The sequence below is a fragment of the Chiloscyllium plagiosum genome, unplaced genomic scaffold, assembly GCF_037043375.1.
Source record: "Chiloscyllium plagiosum isolate Xiang-an unplaced genomic scaffold, Cpla_swu_hap1 HiC_scaffold_6, whole genome shotgun sequence".
In the NCBI taxonomy this organism is placed as follows: Eukaryota; Metazoa; Chordata; class Chondrichthyes; order Orectolobiformes; family Hemiscylliidae; genus Chiloscyllium; species Chiloscyllium plagiosum.
The window spans coordinates 94,701,575-94,717,921 of NW_028270144.1; the positions used below are offsets into that span (position 1 = coordinate 94,701,575).

A 16,347-nucleotide genomic window follows, 5' to 3' on the forward strand; every position below is an offset into this window, starting at 1 on the left:
AACAGGCAGACATTGTGATTATATTTTCAAAAATACAACATTTAAAATCACACAAATTTACTGCAGGAAAAATTGGGTAATCTACATATCATGGAGGGTCAAGACATAAAAACTTTTATAGTAAATAGAAGTACCTATTGTGTATTCTAGTATCTACTGTTACACAGGTACTGGCACATATGTAAAACAACCTCCTAAAAGAAACTATAATGATCATATTTAGTTTTGTATATATACTTAACTGAATATGCTGCCCACTTCAGTATTCATAAATTGAATATTTATTGACATTTCATCCAGTAACCATTAAGGCTCCAAAAAATCTGAAAGCTCAAAAGTGGCTAAAAGTCTAGATCTGTTAATTTGGAAATACTTTAAAAAATGTAAGAGTAGATTTTATAGATGTCTCTTGTTGCATTGTTTTATTTCATGATCGAGCTGTTAGAGTTTAAACACAAAACCTATGCAGGCAAAACCTTTATAAACAGACTCGGTTCACAACAATCTGGGTTTAGGCCTGATTTTTGCCTTTTCATTATTTTCCCAGAGGCAAGAAAAACAAGGTCAGGTCTGATCTATCTTGTGCATTTCACGGAAGCAGCTGACCACTTAAATCATAAGTTGTCTCTACTCAAGCCAGATTTTGGTAACGCAGGAATGTGAAACCCAAAATGTGCAGAGCAAAACTTGTAAGAGCAGGTCTGAACTTTGAACCTTTCTTTGGATGGCCAGGTTTCCCATTTGGAAAGGGAATATGATCCTTGGCTAAATTTAGGAAGGTTAGGTGTGTTTTGACATGATTAGAAGTAGGAATGAATGTACGTAAAAGATGCATAAGCTCATTAACTTTCACAATAATTGGAACTGCCAGCAGACCCATCAGAATAAACTGTTGAAACTGTCAAAGATATCAAAAGGACCCACCAAAGTTCAAGGACCTAACACATGCAATGGCCAGAGGCATCTATCAAGGCATTTAAAAGGCCTGTCTTTTAAATCTTTGAGAAAAAGAATCTGTAGTGTTAAGGAAAACATAATTGCTTGCTATTTCACTTCATCTGTTGCCGTAGGTATGAGGGTTTCCATTACAGAATCATTGCTGCATGACTGACTTCACAACTATCCAATATAACAGTAGGGTGACTGACATTTCAGTTTCATTGACAACTCCAAGTCTTTATAGACTCTTTGAAGTATGGCTATAAATTAATTCCAATGCTGCTTGTTATAAAGAAATAGTAGCACTGGAAAAAAAAATTAATCTTATAAAACATGTAGTTCAAAAAATGGTTTTAATGAATCAGCATATTATTGTGAAGTGTGCAATATACTTTTGGAACTTTATTTAATAAAACTGTATTTTGTCTCTGCATGAATCCTGAGGTGTGCCCTTGGTGAGTGCTAGATCAGTTCATATGGTAGGTATAACAGCAAGCAGTGATAGGTAGAAGGGCATGGGATGACACAAACTTAACATAGGGCTAGTAAATGTACATGGGGTTGTGTACATGGCTGTAGAATGCCTGAAGGTGAGGAGCCAAGCAGAAGCGACAGAGGCATAACATGGGTATGAAGAACTATGGGTAATGAGGTAACATAATTCATATGAGGGGATGTGGGGATTGAGTACATGAGATCAGGATGGCATCAAGGTTTTGAGAGGCTATCGGGTGTGTGGCAGAGGTGATAGGCTTATTTTATGTGTCATGCTTGCTTTTGAAACTTTCTATACAGTGCCAGTGTGCAATGGCTGGCCTTCTATGCAGCCCACCTTCACACATGGTAAAAACAAGGAGTAATCCTTCTGATTGCTTGCGTTCCCACAACATTTTCAGTTATAAGGGGCTTAACTTTCCCAGAGGTGCCAGACACTAAAACAGCTTTGATTAGAGTGGTGCTGGAAAAGCACAGTAGGTCAGACGTTTCGGGAAAAGTCCTAATGAAGGGCTTTTGCCCGAAACGTCGATTTTCCTGCTCCTCGGATGCTGCCTGAACTGCTGTGCTTTTCCAGCACCACTCTAAATCCAGAATCTGTTTTTCAGCATCTGCAGTCATTGTTTTCACCTCAATGGTTGAAAGGCCTACTGCTGTTCTTAAAAATCACAACCATAGAGTACAGCAACAAATGGAAGAAATTCACTAGAGAATTTAATTACTGCATTAATGTAAAGTACTGTGTATGAAATTTAACTTATGTACTTAAATGCATTCTAGGAAATCAGTAGGCTACAGGTAATTTAGCCTAACATCTGAGAGAGCTCTGCGCCGATTAGCCTAGGCTCAGTCAGAGCTACATGCCAGCTAGCTATACATCAGTTGTCAGGAAAGTTTTCAAATCTATTATCAAAGAATTATACACTAATTCATTAGAGAAGTATAGTATGATTAGAACAAGTAAATGTTATTTTGCTAAAGAGAAATTCTGTTTGACAAATTGATTGGAGTTCTTTGAGGATGTATTTAGTAAGGTAGGTAAATGGGATGATGTAGTATTTCTGCAAAAAGCATTTTCAAGAAATGATGCACAAAAGGTTAATAGGCAAGCTAAGGGCTCTTGGAACTAAACTAATATATTAGCTTTGATGAAAGATTGTTTAATAGCCAGGAGAAAAGAGTGGGCATAAATGGGGTACTTTTAAGTTGTCAAACCCTAAATAGTGGAGTGTCCAATGTCAATGCTTGTGAGGCATTTATTTACATTTTATATTGAGGACTTAGATACATTAACATCAGTCTTTTAGTGTAAGTTTGCTGATGATACAAAGCCAGGTAGAAAGGTAAGCATTGGGCAGCATATAAAAAAGGCTGCAAATAAATATAAACATGTGGTGTTAAGTGGTTGGACAACAAAATGGCAGATGGATGATAGTACAGAGAAGTGTGAATTTACTCACTTTGATTGTTAGAATTGGAAAACAATTTTTGAATGTGCTTGTGCAAGAAATGCAAAACTTACCATGTAGGTACAACAAGCAGTTAAGGAGACAAGTGCCATGTAGTGGTCTTTATCGCAAAGGGATTGGAGTTTAGGAATACATAAACCAATTAGAATTGTACACTACATCTAAAGTACTGTGTGCAGCTTTGGTCTCCACATTTAAGAAAATATATACTTGCAATGGAGGTAATGTGGCAAAGGTTTACTAAATTAGTCTTTGGAATGAGAAGGTTGTCCTATGACAGGATGTTAAGCAAATTGGCTCTGTAGAAGAATGAGAAGCAATCTTGTTGAAACAAACAGAATTCCGAGGGACCTTGATGAGCTGAGGAATATTTTCATTTAGATTTAAGGAATCTGTTCATTTAAGATGGAGATAAGAAATTTTTCCATTCAAAGGGCTGAGTATCTTTGGAATCCTCTCCCATGAAAGATTGTGGAATGTCCATCATCAAATACATTTAAGGCTTGGATAGATGAATGTTTGGTGCTTCAGTGAATCCAAGGACGAGCAGAAAAGTACAGTTGAAGCCCAAGAAGATTTGTCCATGATAGTTTTGAATGATGGATCAGGCTCAAGGGGTACATAGTCCACTCCTACTCCTATTTTTGTGTATTTTGCTAGATATTTATAACTGTTATGCTTCTGCACATGTGAACATTTCTCTCCCATTACCCCATATCGTGATGCGACAGGACCAGAATTTTGTCATGAGTTTTATACAAAATATTTCTTGCCATTCGCCTCCAAGTCAGAAACAAGAAGTGACTGAGATTTAATTTGGCAGTGTTTTCACATTGCTGAGTAAATGTATGGCAGCCAGAAAAGTACCTGTCAAATCATGTTCAGACAAACAGTGCATGTGCGCAGCCTTGCAAAAAGCTTAAAAAGACAGCCCAATAAATTAGCTTTAGAAATGAATCAGATTAAGATTGTACTTCAATTGTCTTTCCATTACTTGTCTATTTCAGGATTTCCCTTGAATGTTCTCTGCCTTCTTCCACATCTGATTCAGCACTTTGATAACCCTACCCAGTTCTGCAAGGATTCTGCAGATCGCATAGCTCAGGTTTGTCCTTTGTGTGCTAAAATTTAAAATGCAGATTTTTTAACAATAATGTTTTAAGATCAAAATATATAACAATTTGTACTACTTTTCTGATAGGTCTGTATGGAAGAAAAGAACCCTAAGCTTTCCAACTTAGCACATGTAATGACTTTGTATAAGACACACAGCTATACACGAGACTGTGCTACATGGGTGAATGTTGTTTGTCGTTACCTCCATGAGTCCTTTGCTGAAATTACTTTGAACTTGGTTACATACATGGCGGAGGTGTGTATTGTACATATTTTTGCTATTGTTATTTTGGATTCTTTAGATGTACATTGTTCAGTTCTGCGTTCAGAATTTGTTTCACATGAAATAAAACTGAAAAAATTGTAAACAAAATACATAGTTAAATCTTTCCAAACTCTTGTATGGAATAGTTCTGTAAACAACTTTATCTCTCTCTCCAGATTGCCCTGCTTTATATTTCTAACTTTTACTCTTTTTGTTCTACGTTTGGAGAAATTTTCTCTTTATTAATATAACATGTGCATTTAAATGATGAGTAGTAAATCAATTGATCCAGACCTTAATTGATCACAATTTAATTTGTTAAATGTCCAAACTTAGTAAGTTTTGAAATTTTGAGTCCAATGATTTATGGGAGAATTATTCAACATCTACCTTAACACCTAACAATACACTTTAATGGTGATTTCATTCACATCCAACAGCATATGGAATGATAGCAGATCTTATTCACTCTCCTTAGACAAAAAGATTCTCTATTCTCACACGGCAAAGTTTCTTTGTATAAAATCATGAAGTAGAACTTCCATTGTTTTGACTTTACCCAGCCATAGAATTCAGAATGCAGATTTAGTTTTTCAAGATCCAAATTGAGGTCTTCTAAATCCATTGTTCAGATTTACTCATGAATCCTCCAAAAATGTTTTGATTTTATTCAGGAAAATGTTAGATTTAATGTTTATACACATGACATACTTTTTATTTACAGTATTCAGTATTAATTTACATTAATGTCCTGGCTTAACAACATGAAAGTTAAGTCAACTTTGAAATGAACTAATGAATGCACGTTTGACCTAACAGTTGTTGGATAAAGGTCTTCCCAGCATGCAACAGTCATTACTGCAGATCATTCACAGTCTCCTAAGCCATGTAGATTTATCATCTATACCTGTAAAACAACTTAACATGGAAGTCCTGAAGATCATTGAAAAATTTATTCAGGTAAAATATTGACATGTTTTTTTTTTGTTGTTACTCGTAGTGATGTTGTGGATTTTCCATGTTGTAAGGAAGGTTTATAACTGACAATCTGGTATTACCTGCTACTTAATTAAGGGCTTATCAATGCAGATAACATGGATTTTAGGCTGTTTTCAATTAGCTATAATAAACTAATCATTAGTGAAAGCAGTTGGTAAAGTGAATTTAAGGTGTTGGCTTGAATTTTCTCCTTGCCACAATGACAGTGGATACTTACCAGGATGAGATTTTGATCTGACTCTGCCCAACTTTCCTAAACGTGAGTATTTACATAGTTCAGATAGATATCTGCACCAGTTTACAGGATTACCCCAAACTGGCGAAAGAAATTCGGTATCAAATATTGCTATGAGTAACAGTTTCAGAGAATTATGTATAACCTACAGTACAGAAACAGGCCAATTGAATCAACAAATTCATGCAATTGTTCATGATGAAGAGATTTTTAAAAAAAATTCTTTGTCAAAACAAAATAGCTCTGTCATCAATTGTACATCGATGTCCACTTGGCCACAGGTAGTAGTGATTGTCTAACTTATTCAGGCTCTAAAAAGGAAGACTGAATGTTTAACTGCTGGGCATGATGAATTTGCATACTATGAAATAAGATTGAGATTATATAAAATGAATCCAATACCCAGGCAAGAATGCTGATCAAACATGCTCAGGCTGGTTTTTAAGTAACCAAAATGACACGTTTTTCTGCATGCCATAAAACATTGCAATAAGTAGAGTCAGTTGTCCAATAATGATCTGACAGCAATGAAAAATGAAGAAATGGAAGGCAACAATACTTTCCTGAGGAAGGAAGATATTAGGCAACATAAAAGCAGGGACGACATTTGATTGATGTCATCTTCCTTTGTGCTTCTGAACATGGTTGGCCTCCAGAAATTGGTGTAGCCATGGCTGCTTCCAGTGTGAATGATAAAGTACAGGGAGAGTCTGGCAGGAAAGAAGGTCTCCACATGCCCGAACGTTCCTTTTGGGAACATAAAGTGATGTAAATACTTGCTATTAAATGTTCTCTTTTGGTCTTGACCTTATTTTTAGACTTATTTTTAATCATACCTGTTCAGAGATGTTAATTCACACCTCTGGAGCAGGTCAGACTTGAATCCAGATCTCCTGGTTCAGAGGTAGGGACACTATCACTGTGTCTCAGGAGCCCCTAGATCTTTGTTTTTTAAACTGTACCTAACAGGAAATCCCTAGCAAGTTCCTTATTTAGCGAACATGAATATAGCAGTTGGATTCCAAGTATGTCATTGAGAACTTCATGACTTTGGGTAGGGAAATTGATTCCCATCCATTAGAGTAGCTAAATAATTCTAAGAATTGTAACTGCAAATCTACATAGTTTGTCCTCGGATCTAATTAAATTGTGACAGTCTTGAAGCTCATGAAAATATTAGTCAAAGCTGTGGTTATATAAATTAAGCACTAGACAATAATGTTTTTAAGGTTACTGTGCCTTTCATTGGACACTTTCCCAAGACCTTAATCTCGCCAACTACACATGCACAATATTCAGAAAATTGACCTTCACACTCACTTTTGTACATTTGTTTTTAATTGCTCGTGGGAGGCTCAACACGTTGGATAGGCCAGGATTTGTGGCCCATCTCTAATTTCTCTTGAGAAGTGGTGGTGAGCTGCTTTCTTGAACTGCTCTTGAGTTGTAGGTACATCCATAGTACAGTTGGGAAGAGAGTTCCAAGATTTTTGGGAACTCAGTGAAGGAATAGTAACACATTTCTACATCAGGATGTTGTATGGCTTGGCGAAGAACTTACAGGTGGTAGTGCTGCTATGCACCTGTTGCCTTGTCGTTTTTGCTGCTAGAGGCTGCAGGTTTGAATATGCAGGTTTGAAGTTCCTGTCTGTTTTTGATGAAAGATTTAAACTCCCATTGCAGAAAGGGACTGAAATAGAGAAAATCGCCGGGGAAAAATACACAACACAAATTGACATATGAACAATTAATTAAAATGGAAAAGCTGTCAGCGTTATACCAGTTTAGATTACAGATCTGGTGATTTTATAAAATTTTGATTAACTAATGTTTACTTTGCATTTACAGAGTGCCCACTGGAAAGAAGCCTTAAACATTCTTAAGTTAGTAGTCTGTCGGTCTGCAAGTCTGGTCCTACCATCTAATCAGCATAGTGACCCACCTCAAGTGGATATGCATCGAATGTGGAAAAACACTTCAAAGGAATTACCAGGGAAGACACTGGAGTTTCACTTTGATATTTCTGAGGTATTTTGTGTCCATGAGCTCCTCTTCTGGCACCACATCCTTTCTACTACAAAACTGCTTCCACCTGCATAACATCATACAACTGTGCCCTACCTCATCCCACCCCACTTAAAACAATCATCCATGCCTTTGTCATCTGCAGACTTGATTATTCCAAAGTTTCCCTGCTGGCTGCCTATTCACAACTTTTCATGAACCCATTCAAAATTTATGTTCCTCTTGAGCTACGTTGGTGCCAGTCCCTCAATATTTCCAATTTAAAATGTTTATCTTTGTGTTTAAATCCACTCTTGTTTTTTTCTCTTTTGTTCTCACTATATTTTCTTTATCCTTCCAACTTCCATATGAACATTCAAAGTAGGAGTAGAAGTGGATCATTTAACCTTTCAAGCTTGCTGTGCCATTTAGTAAGTTCATAGCTGATCTGTTGTGTTCTTGCCTGCCCTTAATACCCCTAATTCCCCTGCCTAACAAAAAAACTATTCACCTCTATCTTAAAAATATTCAATGACCCTGCCTCCACAGATTGCTGAGGCAAAGTTCCAAAGTATCTCAATCTCAGAGGAAAACAATAGTCTCCTCATCTCTACCCTAAAAGGTTGATGTCTAGTTTTAAGACAGTGCCCCCTAGTTCTGTACTGATCACAGAGAAAATATTGTTTCCAACTCCACTTGTCAAGACCTTTTTAGGATCTTATATGCATAAATCAGGTCACCCCTCATTCTTCTAAACTCCAGTGGAAATGCCCTCAGTTTGTCCAACCTATTCCTCATGAGACAACACACTCATTCTAGGTATCAATCTGTAAACCATGTCAGAACTGCTTCAATTGCAATTGCATCTCTGCTTAAATAAGAAGACCAAAACTGCACAAAAGCGTTTGAGATGTTGTCTCACCCATGCCTTGCATTACTGAAGCCTAACGTCCTTTGTTTAACTTTGATGTTCAATTCCTCTCATAATAAAGGGTAGCATCCCATATCCTTCCCGATGATGAATAGTACCTGTATATAATTTTTTTATGACTCATGCCCCAGAGCACATAAATCTCTTGGCACCTTGGATTTCTGCAGTGATTCTCTAATGAGGTAATATTCTGCTTTTTTATTCTTCCTACCAAAGTCAACAACTTCACGTTTTACTATGTTATACTCTAACTCCAGATTTTTGCTCACTCAAACTATCCATATCAGCTGTAACTTCCTTATTTTCTACACAACATAACTCCTGATCTAGCTTGGTGTTCTCTGCAAATTTAGCTACCAACCCTTTGCTCCCCTCGTCTAAGTCAATTACCGAAATGGTAAAATGTTGAGACCCCAGCTGAGCACAGACTCCATTAATCACATCCTGCCAATCACACAAAGCCTTATCTTCCACCTTGGGACCCTCCAACCACTCGGCATCAATGTGGATTTCACCAGTTTCCTCATACCCCCCCCCCACCTTATCCCAGTTCCAACCTTCCAACTCGGCACCGCCCTCATGACCTATCCCATCCGTCCATCTTCCTTCCCACCTATCCATTCCACCCTCCCCTCCGACCTATCACCATTACCCCCACCTCCATCCTTCTATTGCATTCTCAGCTACCTCCCCCTCAGCTCCACCCCCTCCTATTTATCTCTCCATCCCTGAGGCTCCCAGCTCATTTGTGATGAAGGGCTTTTGCCTAAAACGTTGATTTTCCTGCTCTTCAGATGCTGCCTGACCTGTTGTGCTTTTCCAGCACCACACTCTTGACTCTAATCTTCAGCATCTGCAGTCCTCACTTTCTCCAAAGTACCATCTATGTATAATCTCTGTTTTCTTCCATCTAGTCAATCTGCTATCCATGTTTACATGTTACCCCATAACGCATGAGCTTTGATTTTCTGCAATAAGTCTTTGAGTGGCAGCTCACCAGAAGCCATTTGGAAATCCAAGAATACTTGTCTACAGGCTCATCTTTATCCATATTGTATGTTACTCTATTAAATAATTCCAAAGTTGATTAAACGTGATTTCCCTTTCATAAAACCAGGCTGTCTCTTCCTGATTACCTTGAGGTTTTCAAAGTATGCAGCTATTATCTCTTTAATCATCAATTCTAACACCTTTCCGATGACAGATATCAAGCAATTGTTTTCTGCCTCCATTCCTTCTTGACGAGGAATTCTTTTTACTTCTTTCCATCCAATGGCAGCTTTTCTGAATCTATGGAATTTTGAAAATATTTGTCTCTAAAGCAATCTATTTTAACAGGAGAAAGTTCTGAGGAAGGGTCACTTGATCCGAAATGTTAACTGTAATTTCTCTCCACAGAGCCAGACCTGCTGAGCTTTTCCAGTAATTTCTGTTTTTAAATCTGTTTTAAGACCCTTGGCTGAAGTGCGGCTGGGTCCAGAAACTTGTCAGCCCACAGTTCCATCAGTTTGAGTAGTACCTCTTCTGTCATAATTGCAATTTTGGTAAACTTCTCTCTCCCCTCCACCTCTGGATTTATACCTATTACAGAAATGTTTTGTTTCCTTTACAGTCAAGACTGATGCAAAATATTTAGTAACTTCATCTGCCATTTCCTATGATTTACTATTAATTGCTCATTCTTACTCCCAAAAGGACCAACACTCACTTTACTTTTTGATTTTTTAAATACCTGTTGAAACTGTAGTTATCTATTTTTACATTTTCAACCACCTATCACTTTCATGGTAATTTCTTTTTCCTGATTACTCCTTTAATCATTCTTTATAGTGCATCCAGTTATCTGACTATCACTTACATCGGCACAGATACTTTTGACTTAAGTATGATGCTTTCCCTAGCTGCCACTGTGTCTCTTTTGATCTGTTTCCTAGTCTAGTATGCCTGTCAATTTCAGCTAACTCAGCCTTCATGGCCATATAGTTGTCTGTATTAAAGTCTGAAATACCAATTTTGGCCCCAGTCTTTTCCCTTTCAAACTGGATGTAAAATTCAATCATGCTGTGATTGCTGTTACCTATGGGTACCTTAATTCTGAGCTCATTAAGTAATCTTGTCCTGTTATGAACGGCTTATGCCTGAAATGTTGACTCTCCTGCTCCTCGGGTGCTGCTTGGCCTGTTGTGCTTTTCCAGTGCCACAGTTTTCAACTCTGATCTTCAGCATCTGTAGTCCTCACTTTCTCTTAGTCCTGTTATACAATGCAAGTCTAACTTAACCTGCTCTTCTGCATTGATTATCATCATCTCTTTCACAAACATCCAAAGCTGTTTCTTCTATACTTTGTCCTATATGATGATTATTGTAAGGCAGCCTGTTGCCCAATCTGACTAGTGATATCTTTCCTCTACTTTTCCAGATCTCCACCTTTTTCACTTAATTTTTAAAATGCTTTTTGCTTGATAGGAACAGGAGTAGACCGTTTAGGCCATAAGTTTACCCCATCATTCAATGTGATCATAGTTGATCAAACACTTCAAATCTCTTTCCCCACCCCATCAGTATAACTCTTGTATGCAAATGGTATTCAGAAACCTATCAATTTCTATCTTAAACATACTGAAGGACTGAACTTGCATTGCCCTCTGTGGTGGAGAATTCCAAAGGTTCACAACTCTCAGACTACAAAGGTTTCTCCTAATCTTAGACCTAATTGGCATCCTCGTTATTTTTAATGTCCCACATCATTCTAGACTCTCCATCCAAGAGAAGTATCTTATTTGCACTTAGTGTCAAAAAGTGTGGCACTGGAAAAGCACAGCAGGTCAGGCAGCATCCGAGGAGTAGGAGAGTCAACGTTTCAGGCATAAGCCCTTCATAACAGGACAAGATTAATTAAGTGGACTCTAGTGTACCTCTGCCCTTGAACCCCACCCTTCCAACTGCAACAAGGATAGAACACCCCTGGTCCTCACCTTCCACCCCACAATCTCTGGATACAATGCATCATCCCCCGCCATTTCCGCTACCTAGGGACAGACCCCACCAGCAGAAATATATTCCCCACAGCATTCCACAGAAACCATTCCCTCTGCGACTCCCTTGTTAGGTCCACGCCACCCACCAACCCACCCTCCACTCCTGGCACTTTCCCTCCACTGCAAGAGGTGTAAAACCTGTGCCCATACCTAGCCCCTCACCTCCAAGGCCCCAAATCTGGCAGAGATTTTCCTGCACATCCAAACACCTTATCTCCTGTGTCCGTTGCTCTCGATGTGGTCTCCTCTATATTGGGGAGACAGGACGCCAATTTGTGGAATGGTTTAGGGAACATCTTCAGGACACACGCATCAAACAACCGTACTGCCCTGTGCCGACCACTTCAACCTTATGATGTTGACTCACCAACTTTAAGGGCATTTAAATGGTCATTGGATAAACATATGGATGAAAATGGAATAGTATAGGTTAGATGGACTTCAGATTGGTTTCACAGGTCAGTGCAACATTGAGGGACAAAGAGCCCGTACTGTGCTTTAATGTTCTATGTTTGTGTTGCAGTGTCTGTAGTTCATGCTCCAGCTCATAAACTCTGAGGCAAAGCTGCTCAAACTTCAAATATTTGCCACAAATTTATTTGTCCTGGGTTATATTGTTTTAATTATATCATTCACTACTTCTGTTGCTTTTTATTTATTTTCTTCTAATAACTTTATCAGTAATTTGTATCATGTAAAATATTACGAATAAAAAATAACTTTTAAACATTTATCAGAGACCAATAATTTTCTCTGTAGTAGAGCAAGAATGAATTCCAGTCAACTCCAATGAATTGATACCCTCCTCACTATCCTGAACTATCTGTTCCTACAACACCCTCCTTTCTTCATTCCACCATTGATGGCCATGCTATTGAAGTTCCTTCCCTAAATTTCTCTGCTTCTCTGCTTTCCTTTCATCTTCCTAACAATCCATTTCTTTGACTAAATACCCTGCTTATTATCCCATTTCTGGCTCCGCATTCATTTTTGCCTGATTTGGATCAATTAAGTGCTCTTGGATATTTCTTAAATTAATGACACAAGGTAAATGCAAGTTGTTGTATTTTGCTGATATATTCCTTGAAGCTATTCTACCATTGTTACTTCACTATAGTGTGGTAGAAATCTTATTTACTTATTTCCCATCCCAACAATCTTTCTAAGTAAATTTAGTATTTAATGCTAATTAAGGACATGTTTTTTGTGTTATGGGTCCATGGCCAGTGGGAACAAGATTACAACTATTTCATTATATGCTGTTTTTAATTAACCTTAATATATTACTGAAGAAAGTAATACTATACTTAATCATACATTGCAATGTGGAATAAATTATTTTATCTGAAAGGAAAAAGAAGCCAAATGAGATATTTTTAATCACATCTCTTTCTCTAGATCCATGGAACATGAAAAATGTTTATTATTGTATATAATCAACACAATGAGGTTAATAACTATAGTAGAAATTTCTTTTAAAAAACTGTATATCTCTAAGAGAAAAAAGTACTGGAAACATTTTAATTTGTCACTTTTCTTGATTTTATTTTCAACTGAAATCATTCAATCCCATAGTCGTGGAATATACCAATACAAATTTCATAGACCTAAATTTGGTCTCCAATTCAACCCTTTATCCAAGTAAGACAACACTGACAAACCACCAGTCTCACCATATCATTACTCTCAGATCAACCCACACATTTCTTAGCCCTCTAGGACTTCAGTTTGGAGCTAGGGACTCTTATGACTTGCATGCTTCTGTCAGGTTGCATTGCATTCAAGAACAGACATGCATATTGAACTGAAAATTGTATTGTTGAAAAATTCAGTAATATATCAAGCAATTATCTCTCAAAATATTTTTAGCTAACAAATAGCAGAGTATATAATGGTTATTTCCTCGTCATGAAAATAAAAACTACTTTGGTTAAATATTGTTAATGCTGTAATTTCCATTATTGGAAAGCTTTAAAATTGTTTCTGTTTGATGATAGGTTGTGTTGTATCCATGTTAAACATTGCCTGTTGTCCGATGCCATCAAATATTGAGTAGAGATCTAAAGTATCTGAGATATTGTTGGATAAGACCAACTTATTTTATAGCTTTCCTTTAATGAACATTGAAATTAGAGTTGGTTCAATAGTGATTTGTGGGATCAGATTGTACAATTTTCTTGCTTTTTTGGAGACTCCCGTGATTGGAAGAAATTATGATGATCTTCATGGTCCATCTGGGAGGGATGGAAAACCGAGGACAATAGCTGTCACTCGAAGCACTTCATCTACCTCATCGAGCTCTAATTCAAATGTTTTGGTCCCTGTGAGCTGGAAGAGACCCCAGTTCTCCCAGGTACGTTTCACATATTCAACCGACTTTGTGTTACATCCACCTTCAATGGATGACCTTTTATGGTCTCTTGAGTAGCCTATAAAATGGTGGGAAATGTGAGAAATTATGACAAGATGAAAAAAAGATAGAATCTCAATGTCAAGAAAATGAATTTACAATTGAGGGGTATCGACCTTATTTCAATGTATTTGCATCTCATAAGCTCAATACACTTCATTTCTACACAGCTACCAATTATCCTCCCCATTGAAAAACTAATACCAGCAATTCTCTACATGAAAGTCGGAGCAATACCCCACTTGATACACTGGCCTTCATTCAACTCTGTCTTCATCACCATGTCACTGCATGTTCTATGGACACCATACTCCTCAACCCTTTATCCAAGTAAGACAACACTGACAAACCACCAGTCTCACCATATCATTACTCTCAGATCAACCCACACATATCTTAGCCCTCTAAGACTTCAGTGTAGAGCTAGGGACTCTTATGACTTGCATGCTTCTGTCAGGTTGCATTGCATTCAAGAACAGACATGCATGTCATGCATCAACACAAATGCATATTATGTCTCTTAGCTTCAATTCTTAGTGCTTACTTCTAGTGTCATAGAGGTCTGCAGCACAGAGAAAGGCCCTTTGGATGATTGAGTCTATTCTGATCAAAAGCAATCACCGAACTGTTGTAATCCCATTTTCCAGCACTTGATCCATAGGCTTTGTAAGCCTTGCCATTGCAAGTGCACATCTAAACATTCAAATGTTATAAAGGTTTCTGCCTCTAACACCATTGCAGGCAGTGGGTTCCATATAAGACCAGAAGACCATAAGACATAGGAGCGGAAGTAAGGCCAATCGGCCCATCGAGTCCATTCCACCATTCAATCATGGCTGATGGGCATTTCAACTCCACTTACCCGCATTCTCCCCGTAGCCCTTAATTCCTTGTGACATCAAGAATTTATCAATTTCTGCCTTGAAGACATTTGGCCTCCACTGCACTCTGTGGCAATGAATTCCACAGACCCACCACTCTCTGGCTGAAGAAATGTCTCCGCATTTCTGTTCTGAATTTACCCCCTCTAATTCTAAGGCTGTGTCCACGGATCCTAGTCTCCTCGCCTAACAGAAACAATTTCCTAGCGTCCACCCTCTCCAAGCCATGTATTATCTTGTAAGTTTCTATTAGATCTCCCCTTAACCTTCGAAACTCCAATGAATACAATCCCAGGATCCTCAGCCGTTCCTCATATGTTAGACCTACCATTCCAGAGATCATCCGTGTGAATCTCCGCTGGACACGCTCCAATGCCAGTATGTCCTTCCTGAGGTGTGAGGACCAAAACTGGACACAGTACTCCAAATGGGGCCTAACCAGCGCTTTATAAAGTCTCAGTAGCACAACGGTGCTTTTATATTCCAACTCTCTTGAGATAATTGACAACATTGCATTCGCTTTCTTAATCACGGACTCAACCTGCATGTTTATCTTTAGAGAATCCTCAATTAGCACTCCCAGATCCCTTTGTACTTTGGCTTTACGAATTTTCTCACCGTTTAGAAAGTAGCCCATGCTTGTATTCTTTTTTCCAAAGTGCAAGACCTCGCATTTGCTCACATTGAATTCCATCAGCCATTTCCTGGACCACTCTTCCAAACTGTCGAGATCCTTCTGCAGCCTCCCCACTTCCTCAGTACTACCTGCCTGTCCACCTAACTTTGCATCATCGGCAAATTTCACTAGAATACCCCCAGTCCCTTCATCCAGATCATTAATATATAATGTGAACAGCTGCAGCCCCAACACTGAACCCTGCGGGACACCGCTTGTCACCGGCTGCCATTCCGAAAAAGAACCTTTTATCCCAACTCTCTGCCTTCTGTCAGACAACCAATCCTCAATCCATACCAGTAGCTCACCTCAAACACCATGGGCCCTCACCTTGCTCAGCAGCCTCCCATGTGGCACCTTATCAAAGGCCTTTTGGAAGTCTAGGTAGACCACATCCACTGGGTATCCCCGGTCTAACCTACTTGTCACCTCTTCAAAGAACTCCAACAGGTTTGTCAGGCACGACCTCCCCTTACTAAATCCATGTTGACTTGTTCTAATCCGACCCTGCTCTTCCAAGAATTTAGAAACCTCATCCTTAATGATGGATTCTAGAATTTTACCAACAACCGAGGTTAGGCTAATTGGCCTATAATTTTCCATCTTTTGTCTTGATCCTTTCTTGAACATGGGGGTTACAATAGCGATTTTCCAATCATCCGGGACTTTCCCTGACTCCAGTGACTTTTGAAAGATCTCAACCAACGCCTCCGCTATTTCCTCAGCCACCTCCCTCAGAACTCTAGGATGTAGCCCATCGGGGCCAGGAGATTTATCAATTTTAAGACCTTTTAGCTTTTGTAGCACTTTCTCTTTTGTAATGGCGACCATACTCAACTCAGCCCCCTGACTCCCTTTAATTGTTGGGATATTACTCATGTCTTCCACT

General features: G+C 38.5%; 1 protein-coding gene across 7 annotated transcripts in view; it reads left to right on the forward strand.

Moving 5' to 3' along the window:
- The window catches only part of LOC122551062 (protein furry homolog), a 350,939-nt gene that overhangs the window by 268,305 nt on the left and 66,287 nt on the right, over window positions 1-16,347 (forward strand). For all 7 annotated transcript variants that reach the window (XM_087988218.1, XM_087988219.1, XM_087988222.1 and 4 more), the window contains 5 exons: window positions 3,911-4,008; window positions 4,105-4,275; window positions 5,104-5,244; window positions 7,367-7,546; window positions 13,683-13,844. In XM_087988218.1, coding sequence (XP_087844344.1) covers window positions 3,911-4,008; window positions 4,105-4,275; window positions 5,104-5,244; window positions 7,367-7,546; window positions 13,683-13,844 — 752 coding nt within the window. The remainder of the gene's footprint in view (window positions 1-3,910; window positions 4,009-4,104; window positions 4,276-5,103; window positions 5,245-7,366; window positions 7,547-13,682; window positions 13,845-16,347) is intronic.